The sequence below is a fragment of the Bemisia tabaci genome, chromosome 5 (assembly GCF_918797505.1).
Source record: "Bemisia tabaci chromosome 5, PGI_BMITA_v3".
Classification (NCBI taxonomy): Eukaryota; Metazoa; Arthropoda; class Insecta; order Hemiptera; family Aleyrodidae; genus Bemisia; species Bemisia tabaci.
This window is the reverse complement of record NC_092797.1, coordinates 40,676,141-40,696,791: the sequence shown is the minus strand read 5'-3', so window position 1 is coordinate 40,696,791 and position 20,651 is coordinate 40,676,141. Positions and strand designations below refer to the sequence as shown.

Below are 20,651 nucleotides of genomic sequence, written 5' to 3'. Positions count from 1 at the left end.
TGTGTGAGTGGCATCAGGGTGGGAGGGGGGTTCGCATGCCCCAGTGTCGTAGGTACTTTTAGATTGCAGCCGTCAACCCTGCTTCTCCTACATGCAAATTGCGACTCTGAAAAGCTTTAATTTTGTTTTTAGACGGCGAGCATTATTGTAGTCTGAAGTAAGTAGTGAGGACGGGGAGAGAATGTAGGTTGTGGTTCAAAGACTGAAATGCGCAGTTTCTGGAATCTTGCGCAATTAAGGGTTGCGAGAGTATTGAATGGAGTGACCCAACAGTTCGCGGGTTGCTTCTTCCGTCCCGCATCCCTTCTCAGTGTTCTGCCGCAGGTTGCGTCGTGCGCCGTGTTTTCCGCCAGTCCGTAGCTTCCGTTTTGATTTACGTTGTTGTAAATTCGATTCTCAACGACTCGAGTTGCTCCACAATCAGCTGACTTGCGTCATGACTTATCGCTCGCGTGTTGCGTTTTACAACCAAATGTTGTTTATCTATCGTCTCCTGTGAATTTGGATTGTTAATTCGTGAATGTGTTCATCAATGTTTCCGATTATAATTCTTCCAAGTGCATCGTTTCGTTTCTAATCGGGTGTGTCAATAAAAAGCAATCATGTTCTCGGGAATTACAAATCAGATGAGCAATTGGGTGGGAAGTGTGGCTAAGAAGTCAGATTCTGAAGTGAAAGAAGATGAAAAACCTACTTCACCCACCGCGGTCGCTGCCACTGAAAATATCGAAAATGTAGAGGCAGCCAATCCAGAAGAAGCCAAGAAAGAAACCAGGTAATTCATTGATTGTTTTGCCATCCTATTTTAGTCTACAAGTTAGTGTTGGAAGGAGTCTTTTGTTTTGAATTCATGGACGGCTGGTGCGAGCACAAAGAAAAATGTCAATGGGCATTCAGCAAAGTTGAAGTAGAGGCCTCTCCATTTGTCTTAACTTCCTATTCTGCTTCTAGCTCCACTTAATTTGAATTCTGCCAACAAATCATGATGCACTGTCATTGTTTAGTTTATCGTAAACAACTTAACTTCTAACCTCAATCACATCGTCTGGAAGTCAGAACTGTGAGTACTTACTTTCAGTAGGACGTTTTATCTGGAAGATCTTAATTAGTTCAGTTCCACCTAACCACACCTCTCTATCTGTGAGAGAATCTGCATTCTTGTTTAAAGTTTTGGAAAAGACAATGTTAAACTTTTACCTGTAAGGCCAAAGTTGAATCACGTTAAAACTACCAGTTTTGAAATTACTTGGTATGTGAGTGTACCACGTCATCAGAATCGAGTTGTTATAACACTTGAAGCGACCCCTCCGTTTTAAATTCACTTGAGTTTTTCAAGCCATATCCATAGAAGTAATACTCAAACCTTTGAACCTTTCCATAACTTTTTGCTCCGCACAAGTCGGACATTTCCTCTCATGATCTGACAATACCACCATCGACTTGCCTGACATTACTTACAACTTTTCCAATTGACAGGTTAGGCCAAGAGAGAATGTATATTGTGCAAGCACAGGGTGCTAACAAAACGTTTCCATGAAAAGTCTTCGGATGGAATTGTAATTCCATTGGAAAAGTTGGAGAAGGTACAAGATTACTTATAGTGCTTTACTTACACTGCTTGATTCAAATGAATTTTTTTTCATCATTGAGAATAAACTTCACTAATCAACTTAGGAGAATATGCTGTGTTATCTTGCAACTTTTTGGTCAGAATGGGTTCTAAAAATCTCCCTCTAAGTACCTCCATTTAAAAAAGCACCACAATTAGTGTTTTGTTGAAGCCTCGTTGAAAATAGCATGGATGTAACAATTGAACTGAACTGCTGTCGACTCGATTTGAATTCATTGATGAGGGTGGTTAGAATAGTTTGCACTAACTGTAGTTTAAAGATAAAGAATCATCCTTCGCTCTACATGTCTAACACTGTTTTCAATCACAATACTACCACATTAGTTCATAGTGCCAGATAACAGTTCAAAGTGTCTTTAACCTCCATCCAAACATGCATTTAGATTTTTCATAATGTAAGGCGGTTCTTTTCAATTCCTGCTGATGGTACAGAGACTGACTGAAATCCTGTCTGTAAAAGTATAGTGATGTTAATTTAAAGAGGCATTGCAATGTACTATTAACAGTGTGACAAGTTAGAGAAACCTGAGAAAGTCAGGTAATTTTGCCGTTAAATCTTGAATTTCCTCATCTGAGCAAAAGCTTAGAATGGCTCCTAAGTATGCCCTTGTCATTTCTATTATTGATAGGTAGAACTCAAAGTTTGCAGTAGGTAAGTAGGTAGGTGTCGATGGCTAACTCAGAAATCAAGTATCTTTTCTACCGTGTTTCAAAATAGGTATTTGCTCCTGCTTCATTTTTTCCAAGAGATCCGATTCAAATTTCCCACCAAAAAGTTTTATCTCGTATTCCTTCGATTGGAAAGGAAAATCATAGAATCTTCAAAACAATAATGTTGAAAATTTTTCCACTGAAAAAATGAAGTACCCAAACTGGGAAGTCTGCAACAGGGCAACCTTGGCACATAAGCAGAATTAGGAGCCTTTTGTGGGGGAGGGGGCTAGGAGAGGACTGTATTGAGAGGGGTCTGGGGGGTTATAGAAAAATACGCTGGGGAGGGTGGTTTATCTGTGGAACCTCTTCTGCTCTAAAAAATAGTGCAGAAGCTTCATATACTTAGCTCCGAAGGGTGGTCGGGGGCGGAGGACCTCCTCTGAAAAATTTTGGAAAATAGAGTCGTCTCATAGGCAATTTTGAGATGCTTTCACAGGAAAATTGATGGAGCTAAAATTGCAAAGATGTAAGACATGTCACGGACCCACTCAGAAAAATCCCCCACATTTCTTGGGGAGGAGTCTAGTAGATGGGGGAGGGGGGGGGAGCAGGCGGTCAGGCCCCTCCGGAGAGTTCCGCTCATGCCTTTGAGTTTCAGGTATAATGAATGTCTTGCAAAAATCATAACTGTGCCCAACCACGTCTAGAGGAAAATCAGGGTGAAACCAGGAAATTCTGGGAATTTAAGATTATGAAACTTATCGCCGTGTAGAAAAAGTTAAAAGCTGATGAGGGGGAAAAACAAGCAATTGTGATCTTTCTGCAAGCCTTCACCACATCTTTGTTTTCCTTAGATGTATTTAAAACATAGATTTTTTCGATTTAGCTGTGGCATGTGCTTATTTTCCTCCATTTTATTGCATGATAAATAACTGAAGTGCTATCTAAGAGGGCCGAGAAAGGTTTATCGACAGTGGTGTGCTTTGCTATATGTATTCCCTGGTTAAAAATGGCGATAAGAGCTGCGTTTCAAAATACCATAGAAATTCTTATAGCCGGCTAAAGAAGACTACAGAAAATCATATAGATGGCTGTAGAATGCGGAGAAAATCATACGGCCGGGCTATACGAAGCGATAAAAAATTATGCAGCCGGGCTATAGTTCCTATCGCCGGACTTTACACTTTATCGCCTGGCTGTTGCTTTTTCGTCATCGATTATAAAAGGCTATAAGAAATTGTGTAGAAATTCGTTTGCTTTGGAAATCATTAAGTTTGATACGGAACCACCTTAATATTTACAAAACACACATTATATTTTCCTTTAATACATATTTTTTTTTTCATCAATTAAAATGAGAATAATCCATACAGGATGTGCAAACATTTCAAAATCATGAGTTGAATAACGCTGACTCCGCCAGATTAAATATTAGAGCCTAACACAAAGCGGAGCGGCGACGCACTGGCGCCTACAAACCTAACAGGGATACTTCACGCATTGCGCAACGCGTGAAGTATCCCTGTTAGGTTTGTAGGCGCCAATGCGTGTTTCGCGCTGGCTGCCGCCTGCCACGGCGCGGCGCTTGAAGCAACTATTTCACACCAGAGGTATTGCAAAGTATCATACGAAACTGAAGGCGCTCCAATATATTAATAATGGCAGGCATCCATCAAAAGTACGGAGCTTTTCTCGCAAAATAAATCAAGATACTACGGCCCAAAAAGAGAGCAGTATTCCAAAAACTCACTAAGTCCTAGCATCCGTAATTAGTAACGTTTAGCATACACTTTATCGCCTGGCTGTCGCTTAGATCGCCATCGGCCATAAAAGGCTATAAGAAATTGTGTAGCCGGCTATAGAAGCTATTGGAAATCTTACAACCGGCTGTAGGTCTATGGTATTTTGGAACACAGATTCTACTGCCAATTTTTACCAGGGTTAATCTGTCATTTAAACCTATGGAAAGGATCAATAAACAGGGTGTTCGCAACGAACACCTTAATAATCGATTCTTTACCATAGCTTCAAATGGGAAAATATCGATAATCGATCATTCACGTCTCGCCACTGGACTCATCAACCTTCTGCCTGTATGTACGTAAAAAATGATCATTTTAGGCAATTTAGGTCAAGTTTAGAGCATTCTTCCAGTTCATTCTCCCCTTTCTCGTCTTATAGGGTAGCCCACGTAAAAGGTTTTGAAAATCAAGACGTACTAAAGCGCAAAATTTATGTATTTGTACAACTTAGATAAGAACTTTTTTTTTAGGTTGTGCTTTCTGATTTCGTGATAATAATCTCTTTAATTCCAGCATCTTTTTTTCGATTCGATCGTGCGTTTTACGATGTAGAACACGGAAGCCATGTGCATTAGTTTTCGAGTGCAAAACGTCGGTTTTACGCATGTTAAAAATTGGTTAGAACCCTCATTTTTTTGAGTCCAAGCTTTCATTTCTAAGTACTTTTAAGTATACTGATCACTTTTTGGAATAAAATTAATTTTATGCCGTCCTCATGCCCCTTAAAATGCTAGAAATACAACTGCGATTGGCATTTCTAAGATTCTAGCGATTTTTTTAAGCGACTTGACAAACACGTTAAGAATCAGGTTTTGGTTTTTTAGGATCCATCTTAATATTGTTTAGCAAAAATTCACGTCGTGGGAATAATTTTTTGGGTGATATTTTGAAGAAAAAATAAATGACGATGTGTTTTAGATCGTACCCTGTCTTGTAGTGAATTGGACCCAAACAATAGCGATGACATAACCTCTTTCAATGTGAACAATGAGAATAAATCGATATTGTATTTCGCCTCTCCATGACGCAAGACGAATAGCTCATGAAATATCGCACTCGAATGTACGCATATAGTCGGAGCGCCTTACCTGCGAATACCAGCATTAGTGACTCATAACTTACTCATTCTCTCCGTGTTATCACACGTCTGCAAATTAAGTCTATTTAACTTTCCATTCTCTGTATCCAAAGAGTCTGGAAAGTTGAAAGATATAATCGATTTCAAACTTTCCTGGCTGATACAGGGCGCGCCTGCAAGTTCGCAAAGCTGTTAAACTTTCCTCCTTAATATCCGTGCCTGCAGCAATGGATCACCAAGTAGGGTGAGAAACCCAGCATAACTTACCTACAATCCAAATTTTCTCATCCACATTTCATGTCGAATACAATCGGTGTAGTAGGTATATAGGTACATTGAAAATTTCCAACAACTTTAAAGTGAAGTAGCCTATCAGCGTTTGCCACGTTTATAAATTTTAATTGCTTGCTCACAAAAAGTCTACTCACATAAATTATTTCTCTTTCTTTTGTGTGTGTGAGTGCACCGCACCAGTGACTGAAACAAGTTATATATGATAGAAAAATTTCCTGTCTGACAATAAGTGTGCTGAATTTTTCTCGTCTTATTTTTAAACATATCGTACCTCAGGGAAGGACAGAAATGTTCGTGGCTTTGTCGTAACTCAATATTTTTTCCGGAAGATATGTTTCTTCTCAACAGTGAATTTAACGTATCTTGATTTTTGCCGTGGGCAAGAAGTTGGAATACTAGCCTTGATGTAAGAAATAGGTGTTCAACTTTCCTTTTTGAGTTAGTTTTGAAAATTTTCAATATGTTTTACGTGTTCTTTGTAAAAAAATTGAAGAGAAGAACGTGCCTCCCACACCGTGTTAAGGTAATCCAGTCTTCAACTCATCATCAATCATTGTGAAAATTTCGATCCCCTTAATAATCCCCTCAAGACATGCCTCAGGAAAATAGGAAAATTCTCAGTTATCCGTCCGTGAAAACCAAACGTTCCGTTCGGGCAATCTCGAGCACATTTCTTCAGTTGAGAATGAGATCACTCCGAAGGTTGAATATTTCAAACGACAGTGCGCATCAAACGTTCAATTTATGAAACCTAGCCTTCTTCTTTTCAATGTACACTGATGAGAAAAGTGATTTTATTTGAACAGAATGTTCTTGAATTTGCCGCCACGAAGATTTCCTCTTCAGTGAGAAGAAAAAACTGATTACATGAAAGCAGAAAAGGCACTTAAGTTATCACAAGAAGAGAACCACTCATATAAAGCATAAACTTCCTCGATTGGAGCGATTCAAGAGGGAATCTTCTTGACAGCAAATTCGAAATATTCTTCCTAAAATCAAGCCACCTTTTCCTCTTTCTTTGCTTACACCCAGCGCGTCCAGTGTCAAGTTTAATGTCATTTGCTGTGGAGTATTTTGCACTCGTCTAATTCTTTTATTCTAATTTTTGTAAAAACTATGCAAAGTTCGTTGGTTTCCTTATTTTACTTTATAATAACCTAACTCACCGGGAGGAGCTAAAAGCTAAAAATATGGCCTGTAGCGTGCGGTTTACGGTCGCCGAGAAGTTGAGGAGTTGCGCCGCGCCGCTATGCAATGAGCGCGGCTGCAACGCGATAAAGTTTTACGCCACTCTGCAGGCGCAAGTTGTTTTTCTCAGTTAAAAGCGTTGAATGGTTGAACGGAATTTTCAAGAAGTCGACTTCACGCTCAGCAGCGTTGACGAGAGCAAACCGCAACGAGCGGTTTCGTTTTTCAGCACCGCGCTGCGCCGCCAGCTACTTAGAATACGAGCCAGCCTTGCCAGATCTTTGTTGAAACCTAGTTGAAACCTGTCTGTTGTAAAATTTTGACAGAGCTATAAAACCCGAGTTTTTTCATATCGAGAGCTAAGGAACATTACTGCCGAACCGACAATTTTGGCAAAAATGAGATGGCGACTTGGTCGCATTCAACAAAATTAAGTACGAAAGCTGATAGTCCTACAAATAGTGTTTTTCCAGTTCTGTAGAGAGGCGCGGTAATGCATGAACAAAATGAAAATCTAACCTTAAAATCTCAAAAATGGCGAAGTTTTCTCTTTATCCTATGAATTTGTCAGTTTCCAGATAGGCGGCATTTTTCCTTAGCCATCGATATGGAAACAGGCTTGAAAGCGCGAAGAGCTCATCGAAAAAGCTGAAATCCACCTGAACTTCACAATCTGTGCAAGAAATTTGCTTTCTCTTGAGCAAAAAGTAGTCGCAAAAAAGCTTTTCGCTTCAAAAAGTATGGTACGTCAAAGACATACTTTAAAACAAATCAGTTAGTCCGGTTTTATAGCTTTACGCTAAAGCAAAAAATCACATTTGAGATTAAAAAAAAAGGTCTCCTTCTTATCAAACTTTTTTTGAAAAGCAAGAAAGAAGATATGTTTGATTAATTTCTTTTGTTGCATTGTTTGTTTTCAATTGATAAAGCATAACACATGACGCTGACCATTTTCAGTTTCGCGTGGAGTTGTGAAACTGGGGTGACTCGACTGTATCAAATTATGCCTATGCCGTTGAACATTGGCGGGGAGAGGGGAGGGGGGGGCTCAAAAATGCGCAGATTAGTTTTTTAAGTTAGTTGTGGTATTCAAACATTCCCGTTGCGATCGTGGTGATGTGCGAGCCATTCCCCGTAAAGAACAAACCTTCTTATCGCCCCCGCAAAAGTTTCCAACAGACTCATTAGCTCCGATCTGGAAAAAATTGGGAATTTTTCCCACCTTCGAGCAACCGTGGGACGAGGTAACTCGCTCGATGCCTCTTGAATAATTTCCCATCGTCGACGTTGTTTTCAATCTCAATGTCGGCACCGCGATCCTTGAAATTTATTCCCGACCTGATAGCTTTCCACAATCCATGATCTGCTTTTCGCCCTCCCTCGCTTCTTTTCTTCCCTAAACGCCCACACCCTCATCTCAATCGAGGATTTTCGCCGTGACGTCACGTTTCGAGCCCCGGGTTCAGACGGGAATCTACCCCCTGGCGTGCTGAGGGAGTGAACGCCGTATGAGTTTACGAAAGTTGCCGAATCCCTGCCGATTAAACTTGGATTTTCTGGATGATCGTATTCACTGAAAAAAAAAAATTCTCGGCGTTTTTACCAAGGTCTGTTGGTACCTTTACCATCTCACTTTTTTACCAATTATTGGTAATTTTACCAAGACAGACTGGTAAGCTTACCTAAAAACCGGTATTTTTACTTTTTTCAGGTAAGAATACCACTTTTATTGGTAATCAATTCCCGGTAACTTTGCCATTTTATCTCGGTAATTCTACCACAGTCGATGAAAAATATTGGCGTTTTTACCGGGGTCCAGTTTACCGAGAAAGTCAATAATTTTACCGAGATTTCTCGGTAGAATTACCAATTCCATAAATGGTAATTTTACCAAGAAAAAACTGGGATCAAATAGAACCCTGAATTCTTGGTAATTTTACCCTTTTCTTAGTAAATACACCGAGATTTTTTTTTTCAGTGATCATCGTTCCCGAGTCGAATGAATGTCATTACTGCTGTGCTGAGGAAGAACGCCGTATGAACATTCGAGAGTTGCCAAATTTCCTTCTATGAAAGTTTTATTTTTAAGGAAAGTTATGAATATTTTTCCGATAAAGTTTCAAGAGCTTCAAGTAAAATTGCAAACAAAATTATCTGAAAAATTGGAAGAAAAATATTTTCAAATTTTCCCGAAAATTCGTGATTTACCGAAGGAAATTTGGTAACGCCCAAAGGTTCATACGACGTTCCTCCTTAGCATGGCAGATCACATCTCAGCGTTGTAAAATTTCTACTCGCAAATCATATATTTACTAGTAATTTGTTATGAATTTCTGTCGACAAGTTTCTTCGAATTTTTCCTCTACTTACACGGCAAAAGCCAGCTGAAGTTGGAATAAAAATCGCACAGTCACAATCCTGTAAAACAATTGACATTTTTTAGTCGATCTCTGAATAAAGTTACGTTTTTTTATCCAGAATACGGTAGTATACGAAGAGTGGAAATTTAAAACCAGGCAAGCGTCATTAGGTGTCGCTCAGATTGTGTAACTGTCTCATTCTACGGTAATTCGATGGCTGGTGGAATTAGATGGATTAAGAAAAAAATGTGGTACGTCCGAACGCAATGTCAAAAGACACGGTGATAGACGTCGCGTCGTGGGACGTGGTGACGTGTAATACAGTTTCTTCCAACACAGCTTTTGTCATAAGATGCTCACAATATTTTACTCGCTGCTTACGCATCAATATTAAATTCTAATAAAATTCTCACGGGCTTACGTGAGTTTTGACACAAGGAATTTTTAGTTGTAAACTTGGATGCAAGTGGCCTTACATCTTCACACCATGCTGTTATGCTGAGCAGTGGCGTGGCGTGATTTGCGATTTATCGATGGATCTGTCAATCAAACCTATGGAAAAGGATCGATAAACAGAGTGTTCGCAGCGAACACCTTAATAATCGATTCTTTACCAAAGGTTTAAATGGCATAACAATCGACATATCGCAATTCACGCCACGCCACTGATGCCGAGGAAAAACTCCTTACAAGTACTCGAAAAATTTCCTCTGATTATGACGTCTAGATAACTCCGATTAGGTTTTATACTCTTCAAAGAAGACTAATCAAAATATTTTCTCGCAATTTTATGTGATTTTTCTGAATGAGCTTACCGAAAATTTCAAATTAAATTCTTTGAAAACTAATCATAAGCTGAGATTAACAGCGCACTAATATACGTATTTTCGACATCAGCACGTTTTTCCTTGAAATTTGTAGAAACTGTAGATTATATTCTGAGCAATTTCTCTGAAAAATCCACAAATTTTCCGGAGATTTAATTTTACTAGAAGGAAATTTGTCAACGTTTGTGCCCGAAGACATTAACAATGTCAATTAGAGTTCTGTGACAATTAGAGTTCTTAGCATAGCACCTCATTTAGCAATATGAGGGCAGTGCGCTTAGCCTATTTCACAACGCGGCGCAGATACGACTATTCGTCCTCGTGAGTGGCCCTCTTTGCCTACCCTTTGAGTTGAAGGCGATGTGAGGTAATCGTGTGGTTCGGTTTAGCTGAACACGCTATCGGATATCACTTTGCAAGTAAGAACCACGAGTTGGCTTCTGCTGGATCACCGCTTACCTGATTATGAGTTCATACGTTATATTAGATCAACCTCTCCATGTTTACGTCTGCGGGCTGATTATTGAAATTTATACTCAAAGCTATAGACAAAGAGAAAATGAAGTGTTGCAATTGGTCGTAACGGATGTTTGTTTTCGACTAAGGGGGAAAATGATGGTCCAATCTGTGTGGGGATTCTCTTGGGTTTTTAGTTAGGTCATTACTTGCTCTCAATGTCCATTGCAACTACCCTTTTTCACCAACAGGATAGCTTCAGTATTTCATTTGTCCCCTTTATCTACAGCTCTGCCTATCAATTTCTATAACCAGCCTGCTGGTGTAGATGCGGTCAGACGTATGGTTAACAATGCCAGATATCTGATATTAACAGCTATATTTCCGAGGGATGAAGCCAAAAATCTAGCAATCGCTGACATTCTTTTACCGAAGCGTGAAAACTTTCACATAGGACACAGGAAATAAACAGTTCCGAGTTTAAAGTTTCTGCATTTCGCATGTAACGGGTTGAAAACAAGCTGGAATTCGCAGAGGAAAGTTATTTTTTGCAGAGGGAGACAGAGAGAGAGATAGGGTGCGGTGTGGGAGTTGTAGGGTTTTATGAGGCGTGGGTTGTAGATGAGGGTTTAATCGTTGGCGCTGGTGAAATAGAATCGTCTCCAAGCGTAAATTATTCATGAATAATTTCTGGGCGCAGGAATAATTCGTGAATCCTCGTATCTCCGGCCTAGCGTTCGATGCGAGCCATAATTTCGGGATTTTATCCCAGCCTCGCTCCTTCGCAGAGCGCTCCGCAAGGCCGCCATGTGGAACCAGAATACCTCGGTTTCCAATTTAACCCGTTTGCGAATCACGTAAAATCGGCACCAGTGCCTCGCAGCTGTCGTTAATGTCTTTAAAATTTTATCGCCTCCGTTTTTCATTCGCATTTCCCTAGTTTTCGCGCCTTTTTCCATCCGTAGCATAATTTCTATAGAAAACGGTTCGGATGAGACGCTATTTTCCCCCGGTATCTTTGATCATGAGTTTTTATCGGAGAGAAAAGCTTTGAGGCTCTTCTTTACGCTTAAAATGAAAGCTCAGGGACCCAGCGATACTCCCTTCAGTGCTCTCACAGGGCAGCCATGCAAGTTGGGGCAATCGATGCATGCGCCGCCCCACAGTGGAACGAGCTGAAAGAAGAGGTCGGACATGAAATTTTTGGCTAAAGTTTTAAATTTCGATGTTTATTTTTTCTCAAATTTAATTACAAGAGGTGTTTCTTAATGAAAATTACACGAAAAAACCAGTGAAACCACTCTTAAACCTCTTTGTTTCAATATTTACAAATATAGGCTTTCAAAGTTCCCAGACTTCCACGCTCGCGCTGCGTTCAAGTGTGCGCCCGTTCGAAGTTCGAAACTCTCAGTTTGAACTTGGCAGTGGCGTAGCGTGCTTTGCGATGTATCGATTGTTATGCCATTTAAACCTATGTAAAAGGATCGATAATCAGGGTGTTTGCAGCGAACACCTTAATAATAATCGATTATTTGCCGTAGGTTTAAATGGCAGAATAATCGATGTATCGCAAAGCACGCCACGCCACTGGAACTTGGAGAGGCGCACCTCTATTTTCAACGACAAAAACTCGATTTCAACTGGATGACACTATGATGAGGTATTCTCCGGCCATTACGTGGCCCAACGCCCGATGAACAAGCGGTAATTTTTGTAAGTTCTGCGGCTATGTTTCCCTTCTATTTAATTGTTCGTAAATAATCAATTGGGGCAGGTCCGCTGCCTCAGCTACAGAATCGATTTTTGTAAATAATTTAATTATATGAAGGAAAAAATGCGTTACCAGCGCGAGAGAATAGCTGCTGCGATAGACACTTCGTGTCAGCATGAAACGTGGGCTATATTAGGGTGGCCTCAGTCAGGTATTAGTGGGAAAAGTCACAGGGGGAAACTGGTATGGGAAAAGGGAGAAGAGTCACCGAAGTCAGGAGAAAATTGCGCTTCCGGAAGTGGTTTTATTTCATGTCTCACGTTGTATCTATCGGTTCGTCTCTCTGCGTGATCGGGAAATGTAAAAATTATTACTTATCGTCTCAAAAGTTGAGGAATTTCCTCGAAAATTGATTCGGGAAAATCTTAGAGGATTCAGGGAAATCTTAACAACAGTTTTGCGGCCACCGTCTTATAATTCTAAAATTTGGTAACCATGTCTTCAGTCTGATATTACGACCTTTCAAAAGCTGAAACAATCTCCAAGTTGCTTTGTAGGTCGCCAGATAAAATTAGTCGCTATGTAGCATGAAAGAACCAGCACGATTACAGTGTTGTAAAAATGTTGTTTCTTCACCATTATCTAACAAATCTGTCAAGATAGCAAATAGTTTTCGCTTCCCACCAAAAAATTTTTTAATATTAAAGGAAAAATAACTGTGGAAATTTTAATACTGTGCTCATATAGAGTATTTTTAAAAGGAAAGAAGAAGTTGAAAGATTTTTAAAATACTGTAATCGCGACGGTGCTTTTGCTAAATACGATCCAATTACGACGAAATGTCGAAAATTCGGTGCGTTGGATAGGTCAAATTAACGAGTATCTGGCACCAGTGAACAATGGCGCACCAGCAAAGGCAAAAACGGAATGGTTTATGCGGAGGACAAAGTTTGATTATGAATGGGTCGTTTGTAAGTGACAGGGTGTGTTCGTGCGTGTGCAGTCAAGCACCGCAAGTAATGTTTGTCTAATTAAACTTCAAGTTGGGAAGTTATGCTTTTAACGACCAGTTTGGACGTACTTCAACTCCCACGGAATATAATCGTCAAAAATTGAAGTAGCCTCTTGGAAGGAGAGGGTTCGGCCTAGACTACCAGATGATTTAGAAGACGTTCATCTGAGTTTGAAGTTCAGCTTTGATACGTTTGCACCATGAAATTGCTATCGTCTCTGATACTATCAGCGTGCGCTAGCAAGGGAAGCGGTCCGGTCATGTCATCGTCGCAGTGAGGTGCGCCTTCAATTTTAGCTAGCGGCAATATGGGCGTCACCCGTGGTCGAATAGTTATCTCACAAGCGCCTTTGGTAGATGAAGTCAGGTACCACTGGCTATCCGCAAAAAAGACCAATTTACCTCCAATTGCAACGTTGCACACTTCCTCTTATGTTTTATTTTTCTTAATTTGCCTCTGAAAAACTGAAAAACAGTTTTCCTGTGAATTTTTCCCCCATTGTTTCGAATGTATTGATAGAAAATAACAAGGCAATATTTCGGTTGGTTCCTTTTTTTCTTGAAAAAAAAAGCGAATATGCTCCAAGTATCTGAAACTTTTCAATTAATCTACATATTTTCTCCCTAAATTCGTGATTTTCCTGAAGGAAGATCGTAACTACATTTCAATGTTGCCAAACCCCTCGCGAATAACATTTCATCATGAGAATCTTGCGCATTTCTAACTGCAAATTACACTGATTTCTCTGATCCTTTGCAAAAAGTAGACAAATATTGGACAAAAATTGCACAGGTAGGTATATCCTTGTAAAAAAAAAAAAAAAAAAAAAAAAAAAAAAAAAAAAAAAAAAAAAATTGTTTAAGTCGATTTGGCAACCTTGGAATGGAGTCATGTTTCTTTGTCCCGAAAACGACGAATTATGGTCAGCACGGGTAGCGAGTCGAGAATTATGACGCGTAGTCTTACTGACACTGCAATAAACTCCGGCCGTGGAAGCCATACATAGACGTACCGTCCGCGTTCCGGGCTCAGAGGCCGAAAGTTCCGGGCGTAGCAATCGAAGCTACGGCTCCAGCACCCATAACTTTCGGCCTCTGAGCCCGGAACGGACGATATATTTATATAGCCTGTAACTTTTTTTCCAGTAGAAGCGCTTTCACCACCTAGCCGCAACATGGGTCGCACACCCATGGTCGAATAGTTACTAGGTCACAAGTGTGTGTTGAATAAAACTTTGGCTTTTGAAATTGTTTTGAGCTATAGTAACGGCTCATTTTTTGATGTGTGTTTCAGTCCGACGAAAGTGAACAGTAAACTAGAAATGTTAGGGAACGTAAAGAGTCAAATGTCGAGCTGGCTCGGCGGCGGGATTCAGCTACCGAGTCTCCGGAAGACGGAAACAGAAGCCGCAGCCGAAGAGGCCGGCGCCGAGGCCAAGCAGAGCGCCGAGGCAGCCACCGACGAAAAGGCCATCCGGGAGTCCATGGAGAAGGACGATGACAACTCCAGGTAAACAACTCATCCTCATGCCCAAATTGAACCGATTTTTTTTCAAATCACGTAAGCGCCAAAATTGCGAGTGCGAGAAAAAGAAGAAAACCCGTTTTACTCGCTTTGTTGGCAATCTTCGAATTCAGGGTTATAAGTCCGAAATTTCCAGAATGTCCGGATATAGTACTGATTCTCTAAGGGCGGTCCGGAAGTACTTAAAAAGTGCGGAATTTCTCAAGAAAGTCCAGAATTTTTGGTACCCGTGTGGTACGACTTTTAAAATGGTTTAACAGGACTGGACCATGTGTCCGATGCAAACTTTTCCTTTAGGAAAAAAATGATAACACATCGGGGAAGCCTGAAATTCATTCCTGCCTTTGCAGTCTGTGTGTAATTGTACGCATTTTTCCCGATTCAAAAAGTACACTACGGCAGGGTGTCTACAAGTCCGAAATTTCCGGAAAGTCCGGATATAGTACTGCTTTTTAAGGGTGGTCCGGAAGTACTGAAAAAGCGTGGAATTTCGCGAGAAGGTCCGGAATTTTCGTCATTTTTGACGAAATTCGGACGAAAAATTCACATTTTTGAAAATTTTCGAATTTCGTCAATTGAAGGTACTGATGAGTACTGAATTTCTTGGGAATAGAGGGGAAAAGTACTGTAAAAGTACTGATTTTTGGCCAGCCTGTTTTAGTAGATACCCTGGATTTCCAATAAATGCATGTTCTCTTAGGAAGCTGTTTAGAAATCAGACGTGATTGATTATATCAGAGAAAACAAAGAAAAAACAACCCCTCCGCCACCAAAATTGAGATTGGCGCTTACGTGTTTTGGAAAATAATCGGTTCAATCGAGTTTTTTTTATCATTATTCTTTTTCTTTCAAATCTTGATTCCTATATGTTGCTTAGTCACAATTTTACAGTTTCAACTCTTACTGCAGTGCGTTAAGCTGAAAGGAACCAAGCCACATCAGTTATTGCCAAGTTTAATCGGGCAATTTCATTTTGAACAAGAGAAAGGTTGTGCAGATTTTTGTGCGCATTTAGTGAATTTTCTGTATAAAACGAAGCAAATTCCTTGGAATCCGCTGAAACGTTCTTTTGTAAAAAAAAATTAAATTACTCAGTTAAACTTAGCAATAACTGATGCGGCTTAGTTCATTTCTGCCAAACGCGATCCACTTATCCTGCCGTGCAAAGGGAAAACATCTTATGAGCCTTCAGACGTTGCCCACAAGCGTATTTTCGAGTAGAGCGCATCCGATCCAATGAATCCGTATTTTTTCGTGAATCGTATTCTAAGAATTGTTTTCGCTCAAATTGCAAATTTTTTTGTTTATTTCGTCACGTCGTACATTTTCAGAGGTGCCTTTGAGAGGAAATTTTACGAGAAAACCAACGGAATCTTTTCCAAATTTGTACTTTATTTTAAAACCAAGATTTTCAAGTTTCCTCTTCGACTTGCCCCACTGTGTGCCGGACCCAGCAGATATTCGCCTTTCGCCGGGTGAAGTCTAGGGTATGCCGCGTCGTTTTGTGGGACTCGGGACCGTCTTCACTCGCTCGTGAGCAAGCTTATTCATCGCGGGGTAGGATAGGGGGGGGGGGGGGGGAGAAAATGGTGACGTCAAGAGTTGACTGTCAACTGTCAGGGAGTCGTCAGCGGAGCCCATCTGCCTCCAGTGGATTTCGTGGTTTTCCGGGACGTCTTCCGGAGCCCCCGCGACAAATGATGGTGGACCCTTCACCTGTTGCCCTCCTTTCGAGCCCCGGGCAAAGCTCTTCAATTTACCCAGATTTTCCTCCGAGCCGCCGAGCAGTGGCCATGTACGCAGGTTGCGGCTCCCCTGTTTTGGTTTTCTATTCATATCTGTTCTGTCGTGCTAAGGAAGAACGCCGTATGAACATTCGAGAGTTGCAAACATTTCTTCGATAAAATGTATATTTTTGAGGAAAATTATGAATACTTTTCCTTTGAAATTATCAGACACTTTAGATCAAATACAAACAAAATAAGCTGAGAAATTGGCAGAAAATTATTCAAAAATTTTCATGAAAATTAGTGATTGTCTTGACTCTCAGTATAAGGCCTTGTCTCCACGAGCCGTTTCACGAGATTTGTCCCAGGGAAAAATCCCACGTACGAAGTTGTGAAAAATATTGAGTTAATCAATATTTTTCCCAGTACCAAGTATGGTACTTGTACCCCTAGGATCCACTGAGAGAAGAAAAAAGAAGTGAAAACGAATTGTGCGATATTTTATTCAGTACTACATTGTTAATGTTTGTTTAGTTAAAATAATGTATCTATTTGTCAATTGAGTGCAATTATTATTTTAATCCCAGTTAAATACTCGACTTTAACTAATTTATATTCCCGCGCAAACTAGTCGCAGGACTGTATGAGCCCCGTCCCGTGGAGACGGTAACTGGGAAAAATCCCAGAAGTTTCATTCCTGCGACTCGAACTTGGGACAAATCCCATGAAAACGTCCCGTGGAGACAAGGCCTAAAGGGACTCTAGCCGAAAGCAGAGTTTTGGCCGGAAGTGTCGGGAAGAGCATACCTTCGTCTCACTTACCTTGGTCCATACTCTCCCTATAAAGGTTCTCCACACTGTACTACCACTACCTCTCCGAGGCGGAGGCCAAAGAGCGGCAACTTTGCGTCGGAGCGTGTTCTCCGGGCGGGTCGTCCTCGCCGGTGGAGGAGTAATAAATCGAGTTATCGTCACTCAATTTTCAAGCGTTTACTCCGGAAGTGAAGCTCCCGTCCGGTCGTTCCGCCCCCGGCTTCGGCTCCGTTTCACTCTTTAATACACTCCGCCGGACGCGCAGTAGATTCGGATCCTATTTATCTTCCAGAGCGGCATTAGCCACCGGGAAACCGGGTGTATCTCCAGGGTTGCAATAGAGTTACTTGGAACTCCTAGGTAGGGCATGTGGAATCTATTTCTGGTTGGTCACCATATTTCAGACCGAAATGCAGGGTTGCCTCAGTCAGGGGAAACTGGGAAATGTCAGGGAATTTTTAAAATTCAGGGAAAACCTGGAAATGTCAGGGAAAATGACTGAAGTATCTGGGAAAACTTGTTAATTCGCCTTATGCTTTCTAGAATGGTCTCCGAGGTAGGGCATGTGGATTCCATTTCTGGTTGGTCACCATATTTCAGACTGAAATGCAGGGTTGCCTCAGTCAGAGGAAACTGGGAAATGTCAGGGAATTTTTAAAAGTCAGGGAAAACCTGGAAATTTCAAGGAAAATGACGAAAGTGTCTGGGAAAAATTTATTGAAATAGCTTCATACACGCTGGCCTTGTCAATTTCCTTTGACAATTTTGCAGTCGTGAATGCATAGCATAAGTGCGCTCCAGCCAGATGTGTATTCAGCAAATGAGTAGTTTTATAGGAGGATTGAAAACAAACAAATGGTAGAAATGAAACATAATAATAGGAACTTTGCAAAACGATAATCCGGGTATCGGAACTCGGCTGTTTTGAAAACGCCTTCAAATGCGGCGTGATACCTTACGCATTCGGAGAGTTCAAATAGTGGTATCATTGCGCCTTAGAAATGCGACGGAAGATCACAATTGAAATATCCTTCATCATACACGCTGGGCTTGTCGATTTCCTTCGACATTTTTGTAGTCGTGAATGCATAGCTGAATTGCGCTCCAGCTAGAATTGTATTTAGCAAATGGGTGGTTTTTATACGAGGATTAAAAATAAGCAAGTGGTATGGAATATAACAAAAGCATATGAAGTATGCAAAACGATAATCCGGGTATCGGAACTTGGCTGTTTTGAAAACGCCTTCAAATGCGGCGTGATACCTCACGCATTCCGGAGAGTTCAAATAGTTGTATCATTGCGCCTTAGAAATGCGATGGAAGATCACAATTGAAATATCCTTCATCATACACGCTGGGCTTGTCGATTTCCTTCGACATTTTTGCAGTCGTGAATGCATAGCTGAAGTGCGCTCCAGCTAGAATTGTATTTAGCAAATGGGTGGTTTTTATACGAGGATTAAAAATAAGCAAGTGGTACGGAATATAACAAAATAAGATGAACTATGCAAAACGATAATCTGGGTATCGGAACTTGACTGTTTTGAAAAACGCCTTCAAATGCGGCGTGATACCTCACGCATCCCGGAGAGTTCAAATAGTTGTATCATTGCGCCTTAGAAATGCGACGGAAGATTACAATATTGTTAATTCACCTTTATTTTGCTTTCTAGAATGGGCTCCGAGGTAGGGCTCTGGGTAGGGCATGTGGAATCCATTTCTGGTTGATCACCATATTTAGACCTTTATGCGGGGTTGCCACAGTCAGGGAATACCGAGAAATGTCAGAGAATTTTTAAAAGTTAAGGTAAACCGGGAAATTTCAGGGAAAATGACAAAAGTATCTAGGAAAAATTGTCAATTCACCTTTATTTGCTTTCTACGAAGGTCTTGACGTATTATACAACAAATTTTGCCCGACACTATTTCAAAATACGTGTTTTTAACCATCTGGCATACTTTCACTTGTCAGGGGATTTTACTCAAATGTGTCATGGGAATGTCAGGGAATTTAATTTTCTAAATTTTGCGGCAACCCTGTCCATGGTGCGTCAAAAATGTGCCAGCGGGCCGAATATTGAAATTTTGTGTTTGTCGGGCGGACATAAACGACATAGGTTAAATGGCGGAGCGAGATTGGTCGGCTGTGTCTTATTGCTGCTTAGTCGTGCCTTTGCCGGGTGGAATTCACGACAAGCTAAAGGCACCTCTTGAGTTTCGGACAGTATGTTGTTCATTTCACCTGACAAAAGCAGGACAAAGCAGCGAAAAGACGTAGCCGACCAATCAGCCTTTAAATCAAGATTGTATGCAGAGCTCGTTCGAAAACTTCGAATTTAACGTTTCATGAAAAATTAGCGCTTCTAGTTTACACTATAGAGATTAATCACTTTCGACCACTCGCAAAGTAATTAAAATAAATAAAGGTTAAATTGCTGTTGACAACAATCGTATATTTTCGTCGAGCAAGCAGTGCTTGGTTTGATAAAGTTAACCCTCCCCCCTAATTTATGGGAAATGTGACTGTGTCAAGAAACTTTAAGCTCAGTCACACAGAAATTCCTCCATTTAAAATATACTGAAATCAGTTTAGCGTTCGCTTTAACTATGGTAAACTTTGGTTTTTTTGTGAGTGAGAAGTGGGATAACTGGCTAACTCAAAAAAGCAATTTTTCTATTATCGTATTAAAGTTAGAAATTCCATGTGCGTCCACTACATTTTACGTGAAATTTTAATGAAAAAGCATTACTGTGGCGTTCAGTTTTGTAATCCGTCTAGTGATCCACAAGGGAAGACAGTGAACAATGGCTTTTTACTTTTGCAAGCCCTCCGATGGAAGAAAATAATGGACCCATTAGTAGAGTAAAAATTTAAGCACTTTCGAGACTTGTTGTCCTGTCAAAATTTTACACAAAATACTTTGTATTAAAGTTATGACATAAAGTCCTTCCGGGTGACGATTTAGCTCCAGCTACTCAGAGGCGATATTTGTTCTAAAGGAACCAGAAGGAGGTTTCGTATCGCTTCTAGTTCAAGCATTTTAGCGAGCGTCAAAGGAGAGAAATGAAAGTTTCGCTCCTGTATGAAGATAAGGGCACATCATAGTTTTACCGCCACTCAAAGAAGTTACCTCCTGGTCGTTCTGAGTTGAGCTAAAAGTTGTCGCCAGTAACTAATTTTCCTCGACCTGAGCAACAGATGGTGTCGGCATAAAGGCTATCTCAAAAGTTTGAATTTATCGATCCCGAAAGTTTAAAGGTTTTGATATTCTGCTGACACTTGCATTTTCAAACGATACTTTCGGTTCGTGCGTAATTGGCGTAATGTGCGTCAAAAGCGTAAATTGGTCACAAACTGGCAGTCGGGGTCAAACCATGATTATATGTGAGCCATCAACACTGGTACTAAAACGAAGCTTGTTATTCTTAATTTATTTAAATAATAATGATGAAAGTAGTAGAGTTGAATACATCTTAGATAGGAAAGGCTTAAAAGTACGACTGTTGTCCGGAAAGCATGTTTTCTTATTCAATATCCCCTGAACTGAGATAAATAGAGAAAATCTGTAAAAGT

General features: G+C 40.5%; 1 protein-coding gene across 1 annotated transcript; it reads left to right on the top strand.

The window, feature by feature from the left end:
- Positions 1 to 161: 161 nt before the first annotated feature.
- On the top strand, positions 162 to 14,541 carry LOC140224651 (uncharacterized). The gene is made up of 2 exons (XM_072300722.1): positions 162 to 775; positions 14,307 to 14,541. Exons 1-2 carry the CDS (start codon positions 603 to 605, stop codon positions 14,524 to 14,526), a joined length of 393 nt encoding a protein of 130 aa, XP_072156823.1. The 5' UTR covers positions 162 to 602; the 3' UTR covers positions 14,527 to 14,541.
- Positions 14,542 to 20,651: the final 6,110 nt, after the last annotated feature.